General features: G+C 46.6%; 1 protein-coding gene across 1 annotated transcript; it reads right to left on the minus strand.

The window, feature by feature from the left end:
* Positions 1-1,717: 1,717 nt before the first annotated feature.
* On the minus strand, positions 1,718-8,195 carry YWHAB (tyrosine 3-monooxygenase/tryptophan 5-monooxygenase activation protein beta; the record flags this gene model as incomplete). The annotated part of the gene is made up of 5 exons (XM_080716561.1): positions 1,718-1,774; positions 2,047-2,142; positions 4,387-4,550; positions 5,832-5,955; positions 7,896-8,195. 5 exons carry the CDS (start codon positions 8,193-8,195, stop codon positions 1,718-1,720), a joined length of 741 nt encoding a protein of 246 aa, XP_080572687.1.
* Positions 8,196-8,395: the final 200 nt, after the last annotated feature.

Raw genomic sequence — 8,395 nt, forward strand, 5'->3', positions numbered from 1 at the left:
AACCAGGGATTTTTTTTTTCTTTTTTGCTATACTATTTTCACAACCACGGTGTGCTTGCCAGGCAATAGAACCACCACAGAAGCAAACATTAGGCAGAATACTGGTGAGGAAGAACAAAGCAACGAGCTACCAGATATACACACAGGCTCGGCTCCACGCTCACGACTGCGTTTTCAAGTGCCAAGTATTAACTGCACGTTTTTGTTCAGCTAAAAAGGAGAGAGGGATTTTTTTTTGTTTTTTGTTTTCTTTTGGTTTAAGTCAGTGCATGGATTTTTCTTTTCTCATTTCAGCAGATGGACAAACAGATGGACTCCACAGCTAATGGAATGCCAAGGTAGAGGAGTGATGCTGGAGGCTGGCGGGCCTGGCCACTGGCCGCTCCGTCGAGCGCGGCGTCCGCGCCACGTCCCTGCGTTATAGGGTCTTGTTCAGACAGGTCTGGAGAACGGAGCTGGACGAGTGCGCCTGGATCTGGTGACGGTGCTAACGAGCATGATCGGGGCTGGCTGCAGCAAGGGAGAGATCGCAGCTGGCTAAAAACACTTTTTTGATTCAGATCATGGTAAGGCTGAAGAGCAACTGTGTTGAGAACTGGAGGAAGACAGAGCTAGGGAGCTGAAGCTCTTCTCGACTCTCCGAAGCAAGGCCTGCTCACTGTCGTGTTCACCAACGCCTTCCCACCCCGCCAGGTCGTACAAAACACAGAAAGGAGAGAATTCCAAAGGAAAAAGAATACAAGGAAGCAGAAGGATGTAAACTTGAGGGGGAAGAGAAAACCAGTCAACAGTCCGAAAGGACAGGGGAGGAATGTTCAGATTTCAAGATGTAAATGCCCCAAGCTAGGAAAAACCCAAAGACTCAGTACTCTTGAGATGAGAAACAACCTCTCCAGGACATTATTCTTAAGGGCTCACCCAGGAAACAGCGCCATTCATAAGATACAGAGTTTGTTTCTTTTCAGTTAAGTGGTAAGGAGGAAATCAGATCCCACTGTTTGCAAAAGCTGCAAATCAGTAACACACTGCTGTAGGAAAGAAAGGGGTGTAGTCACCCACGTTATGTGAGCACTGGACCTTTTCTTGGTGCCATGACTCAGTTATCTGCCGCAGAGAATTTCAAGTTCAGGCTTTGAGTTTCCTCAGAGGAAGACACTGTAGACATTTGTGGTCATGAACTTTTGAGTGGCAAAACCCAAAACGATCAAATGTCTGTAAGCCCTGAACCACAGGCAGAATCACTGTGAGTTACCATAAAACTCGGATGCCGAATGTACGTGTCTCAACTCCAGTTCCAGGGTCGCAATATAATCTCTAACTTTCTGTACAACTTTACAACAGATTTGTATTTCAGTGACTATTTTGATATCGGATTAAACTTTCCAAAAAGTTACGCATGATTTAGGTCTACTGTTTCTACCAGTAAGAGTTCTGCTAAGTTACAAAACCCCATAATCACAGTGTTCAGTTAAAAAAATGAAGCACGCAGTAATCCTGTCAATGTTAACTGAAATCAGAGTTTCAGAATGCCGTGGCATTTATGCGACCAATATGAGTTTTAGATACAAATACCAGCTGTTTATCCCACGGACCACTTGTGCTAGGCTGAGGCTGTGAAAAATCGGAAGTCGACATACTTTTTTTTTTTTTATCGCACGAAGGGATAAATGTGGAGGGTACAGAGTGACACTGAACAGACCACAGAGCACGACAGACATTAGTTCTCCCCCTCCCCAGCATCTCCTTCATCCCCCTGGTTTTCCGACGTCCAGAGCTGTAAGACAAAAAGAGAAGAAAAAGATATAGCAATCAGAGTGTTCAGGGGTAGTCCAGCTTGTATCTTTCTCACAAAACTGTTAAAACTTCTCTGGTACTTCTGCAGACAGTGATGAAGGCAAAAGCCGAACCTCTAGCAGTCATTTCCATTTATAGGTTTAACCATTTAACTGTGTTTAACAGAGTACACACCCCCTCTTGAATCCCGGATAACCGTGAATTGTTGCGCAGGTGAACAAGGAGGCTGTCAGCCACAGAAGGCATACTCACGGTGAGATTGTCCCTAAGTAGCTGCATGATGAGGGTGCTGTCTTTGTAAGACTCTTCATTCAGCGTGTCCAACTCTGCGATAGCTTCATCAAAGGCCTGAAACAGACAGTCTTTAGCAACGAAACTCCAAGTTCTCTCAAGCTGGTTAAGCCCACTGTTTTTTTCTTTCATGCTAATAAATACAGCTGGCTGGGTGTGGTGGCGCGCGTTTGTAATCCCAGTATTTGGGAGGCTGAGACAGGAGGCTCACGGTTCAAAGACAGCCTCAGCTCCTACTTAGTGAGGCCCCTTTGGAACTCAACGAGACCCTGTTTCAAAATAAAGGGAAAAAAAAAAAAATAGGGCTGGAGGTACAGCTCAGAGGTAGAATGCCCCTGGGTTCCATCCCCAGTACGGAAAAAGGGTGGGGGGGACATATATATATATATATATGAAAAAGAATATAGCTGGGCATGATGGCACAGGTCTGCAACCCCAGCAACTTGGGAGACTTTAGGTAGGAAGATCTCAAGTTCAAGGCCAGTCTGGGCAATTTATAAGACCCTGTTTCAAAATAAAGGCTTGGGAATGTAGCTCAGTGGTAGAACATCCCTGAGTTTAATCTCTAGTATTAAAAAAAAACACAAACCCAGGCTATTATTTGCCTTGCTAGTGTGTTTCAACAAATGTAAAATATGTTATACAGCACCAACCAGCAATGATTATTACATTTACTAAAGAACTTTGCTTTGGCTAGTAAGTAGTATTACTGTTAACCTTAGCACATTTATCATTTGCAAATTTATACAACTTTCAAATTACCAAAGACATTTCTAATAATCCCTTATATTTCTCTTTTCTTTTTTGTTTTCTTCCTTCCTTGTTTTGTCTTTTAACTTAAAATCTCTGGATAAAAAAGACCAAAGCAAGCCGTGCACACTTGTAATCCCAGCATCCGGGAGGCTGAGACCAAGGGAGGCTGAGACCGACGGACGGAAGGATGGATCACAGTTCAAGGACAGCCTCAGCTACCTGGTGAGGCCTTTTGCAACTCAATGAGACCCTGTTTCAAAATAAAGAATAAAAAAGAAGAGCTGGGCGTGGTGGCGCACGCTTGTCATCCCAGCGCTTGGGAGGCTGAGACAGGAGGATCGCACAGGTTTGAAACCAGCCTCAGCTACTTGCGAGGCTTGCAGTAACTTAGTGAGACCATTTCCAAATAAAATATAAAAATAGGTGTGGAGGTGTAGCCCAGAGGTAGAAAGTTCCTGAGTTCCAGCCTAACACCACAAATAAAAAAATAAAAAATAAATAAAAAAGAAGCTTGGGGTAGAGCTCAGAGGTAGAATGGCCCTGGGTTCCACTCCCAATACCTTAAAAAAAAAAAAAAAAAAAAAAAAAAAGACCAAAGCAAAAGAGTGAGTTTGCTTCAAGTCCTAAGCTTTCAATTTTGCAAATATTTCAACAAAACTGACATGGTATACATGTTAAAAGATTACAAATAGCCGGGCGTGGTGGCGCATGCTTGTAATCCCCGCACTTGGGAGGCAGAGACAGGAGGATCGCACAGGTTCAAAGCCAGCCATCCTGGCTTAAGAGACCCTGTTTCCAAAAATAAAAATATAAAATAGGTCTGGGAGTGTAGCCCAGAGGTAGAAGGGTTCCATCCCCAGTACCACCAATAAATAAATAAACAAATAAATAAATAAAATAAAACAATAAAAAAATTAAAAAATTACAAATATATGTAGGAAAGGCCAAAAGTACAAGACAGGAAGGAATTCAACACAAAAAGAAAATGTGATCCAGCCAGCACAAGTGATACACACCTGGTATCCTTGCTATTAAAGGGGCCGAGGTAGGAGGATTTCGAGTGTAAAGCCAGCCCGGCAACGTAACAAGACCCTTCTCAACAAGAACAAAACGGCTGAGATGGCTGAGATGTAGCTCGGTAGCACAGCCCTCGAGGAGCATGTGCAAAGCCCTGGGTTAGATACCCAGTACCAAAAAAAGGAAGGGAGGGAGGGGGAAATGTGGTCTGATTTCTTTCATTTACACAGCCATATTGGTACAGGATGCCAATATATAACCAAGGTCAAAGCCTGATGAGAAACCAAAATTACCTTTACCTGGAAGGTTCTGCAACCCCCCCAAACAGTAATGAACAGAAGTGAACACCACCAGCAGGAGGCACTGAGAAGAAACGACAAAAGAACAGGTCTCCGTTTCACAAAAGATACAACCCTACCTCTAGAAAACTCTTTTTAAAGTCCAAGATGATAAGGATGTTGAGGAATAAAAAGGAGCTATTAGAAAGCCCCAGTACAGTCTCACTACACTCAGAAACAAGAGGGTCCTCACCGTTTTCGCCAGGCTGCAGGCCTTTTCAGGAGAGTTGAGAATCTCATAGTAGAAGACTGAGAAATTGAGCGCCAGGCCGAGTCGAATCGGGTGTGTAGGCTGCATTTCTTTCTTACTAATTTCAAACGCTTCCTGGTAAGCCTGCTGGGAGTTCGACACGGTGGCTGTAAGAAAAAGTAGAAGTAGTAAAGGTTGGCTTCTCTTCACAGACCGTCATCACACGCTGGATCCATTATCATTATTTTAGCAAACTGGGCTGAAGAAATGAACCCATCAAAATGAGGTGTCAGGCTGGGCGTGGTGACGCCAGCTTGTGATCCCAGGACTTGGGAGGTTGAGACAGGAGGACTGCAGGTTCATGGCCAGCTTCAGCAACTTAGTGAGATCCCGTTTCAAAATAAAAAAGATAGAATAGGGCTGGGGGCGTAGCTCGGAGGTAGAACGCCCCTGCGTCCCATCCCCAGTACTTCAAAAAAGGGGGGCAGATTCCCATCTAAATTCATAAAGCTGAAGCCGGGCGTGGTGGGCACGCTCGTCATCCCAGCATTCGGGAGGCTGAGACCGGAGGATCGCGGTTCGCGGACAGCCTCAGCTACTCAGTGAGGCCTGGTGTCAAAATAAAGAATAAAAGTAGGGCTGGGGAGTAGCTCAGAGGTTGAATGCCCCTGGGTTCCATCCCCAGTACTGCAAAAATAGATAAATAAATAAAAATCGTAAAGTTGTAGGAGGGCAAAGGAAACCCAAAGCACCTGGCACACAAAAGGGACCTAGTGACACATGGCCGTGACTGTCACTGTCACCACAGGGCACGTGACAGGGATACATCACTGTGGCGGTCTCACACCAGGACACAGTGTGTGGGTCAAGATCTCCAGTGGATACTGAAAGCACAGTCAGTACTAAACCCCATGTAACCGTTTTCTTCTGCACACTCATACCTATGTCTAAAGTTCAATTTATAAATTACGCCCAGCAGGGCAGAGCCATAACTCCACGCCACACAGCAGCCTCTGAAGCCTGCAGGCAGCCAGGACTGGGCGTCACACAAGCGCTGCCACGGCTGGGCGCCGGGCTGGAGCCAGGGTGGCAGCCAGTGACACCTGCTGAGAGCACCACCCTTGGCATGAGCCTGGGCGCTGCCTCTGATCTGTGCCCCAGCCCCTTTACTCTTTGTCTTTAGATGGGTCTCACTAAGCTGCCCAGGCTGGCCTCCGATCCGCGATCCTCTTGCCTCCGCCTCCTACAGGTTAAGGCACAAGCCACCGCACCCAGCACATACATTCTGACTTGTCAGCCCCACGACCCCTTTCCTCAAAATGCCATAGTCGCTTACATTCAGGTTCTGTGAGGTTTTCTAGTATCTGTGGTGAACAAAGCAAAAGCTACCGCAGCTATTACAAAAGAAGACTGGCTCCACCCTCAGTCAACTGTTCAGTGCTACTTACTTTGTTTATTGTCTCCAGACGCCACCTCAGAAAGGTACCTAAAATAATCGCCTTTCATTTTCAAGTAGAACACCTTGCTCTCTGGTTGGGTAGCATTGGGAATAAGATATTTGTCCAACAGCTCCTAAAAAATGATTCACGTTTTATTAAGAAATTTGAATTACTTACAAGACATTAAATTACATTTAAGATTCAAGATACATACTATCACTAGGAATTTTTTGAAGATTAAAAACATTTTCTTTTCATCCAAGCCTCTAAATGTTCTGTAGCCCAGACCATAACAGCAAAAACCTGTGTTCTTCGGTTATAAATATTAAAAAATTATAGTCATTATCACAGAATGCTATGTAAAAATCATGAAGAACTACACTGAGAACGAAGGGCTCTCAAAAGAAATGCGAGAAAAAAAGCAGATTATAAACACAAGAATCACATCTAATATTAAAATATGTATGTGTACATGCACACAAACACAGAGAGAAGAGCTTGGAAGGATTGTTAATAATGGTTCTCTAAGTGATAGGGTTAGAAACCATTTTTTATTTTTATTATTCTGCCCTGTCTTTCATCTTTCTATTCTGGGAGGAAAAAGGTGGTAACCGAGTAAAACTACCAAGAACCAAGTTTAGATTCCAAATGCCCTCTCTGTTCGGCCTTGGACAGACTGCCTTCATACCCTGTTTCCTTGGCTGAACAATGGGGGGGCGCAGCGGCCACCCCCTTCTCGCGTGGCTACAAGGACGAGTGAGCTGAGGTAGAGAAAGTGCTTCACACGATGCCTGGCACGCAGTAAGCACTCAAAGAATCTAAGACTATTATCAACAATAAATTCCTTTAAACATTTATGCTTACAACAAAAGTGGTTCTGAAGGAGTCCAAGCTTCGTATACAGAGCAATATTTTCGAAGAGTTGTTTTAGAATGTGGCATCCTGAAAAACTGGTTAAGAGGCAGTAAGTACCATGCTCTTCTTCACATTCTTTCAGATGCTCTTAAAAGCTGGTCTACGTTTCAGGAATTATGGAACTTCCTTGCCCTTGGAATGCATGCCATACTTCATCTGAATACCAGAGGTACCTGACATCCAGGAATCGGTGCACCATTAACAAGCCCCCAAATGGCCAACAGGCAGCAAGTTTAGCCAAGATGCTCTTGGCTACACATCAACTACGAGTCCAACGCACAGCTTGGTTGTGGGGGCTTCATCAACCACAGTGAGAAGACGCAAGGGGCAGCAGGTGCTTTAATATTCTTTGCAGACAGGGCGTAACTCATTATGTGTTGGGGTGAGAAGCACTACTGCCTGGTGGCTGTCATGCTTTGTACTGACGTTCAAAAAGAGGTGCCACGGGCAGTGTCAGAGACCGGCCAGCAGGGGAGGAGGGAGACCACGAGTGTAAACTCCTTTCCCTTCAAAGCCGCCCTCACTGTTCATTTTACCTGATTTCACCTGGAAGAAAACAAAAGTCCCCAGTGGGCTCAGGATGTGAGGGCAGGATGTGCTCTCGGATCCCCACCCCATCCAGCCCCACACTGTGGCCACAGGGAACCGGTAATCTGATGAGGGCTTAAACAGCACACAGACGGAGAATCCCAAACCACCTGTGGGTGGCTGTGGAACGCACGCTCAACTTGGCAGATGCGCCTGCAGACAAAAACAGGACCCCGCCGGGAAGGTCTGAGCGGGAGAGGCGGGGGAGGCAACTCGGCCTTTTGACCCTGCGTCCCCTACTGGAGATGACGCCGCGACTCAGACTAACAGGCAGGACAGCCTACCCGTGGCTGCGTCTACTAAAACCTGGCCTTGGTGACTAGAGAAAAGATGGAGGATGTTGACTAATACTCCTCTTTTTCATGGATCTTTTTTTACTAGGAAAGGAGAATGCTTCAGAAGGGATGAACGGCCTCTGATCAAGCCAAGGGAGAAAAACCACAGCACATGCTTACGAAGAGCCGCGCGGCTCAGCCTTTCGGTGTGCAGACAGCCCTCTCAGGCGCTGCCGGGTCTGCCGTGGACATTACTGTTAGAACTCGCTGTCTACGCGGAAGCACTGGCCCTCACCAGAACGTCGTTGCAGATGTCCTGCAGCTCCGCCTCGATCTTCTCCCGGTACTCTCGGCCCATCTGCTGCTTCTTCTCATTCCTCTCCGTTTTCTGCTCGATGCTGGAGATGACCCGCCAGGAGGAGCGGCGGGCCCCGACCACATTCTTGTAGGCCACGGAGAGCAGGTTCCTCTCCTCGCTGGAGAGCTCGTGGCCCTGCTCCGTGACGGCCCTCATGGCTGCGGCCATGTCGTCGTAGCGCTCCGCCTGCTCTGCAAGCTTGGCTTTCTGTACCAGCTCGCTTTTGTCCATGGTCATTCCTAGAAAGAGCAAGAGAGAAAGCGTCAGGCTTCGGGCCCAGGAGATGCTCGGGAGGGTCTTCCTGCAACCCATCTGGAAAGAAGTTCGCCGAAGGTGAAGCCTCCAGCTTCAAAGGCCATCAGCAGCACCCCCACGCCTGGAGCACACAGGCCTCCAAGCGATCTTGGTCAATTAATTCCCTATCAGGCCTGCTGGGG

The sequence above is a fragment of the Muscardinus avellanarius genome (assembly GCF_963383645.1).
Source record: "Muscardinus avellanarius genome assembly, chromosome: 19".
Taxonomy (NCBI): domain Eukaryota; kingdom Metazoa; phylum Chordata; class Mammalia; order Rodentia; family Gliridae; genus Muscardinus; species Muscardinus avellanarius.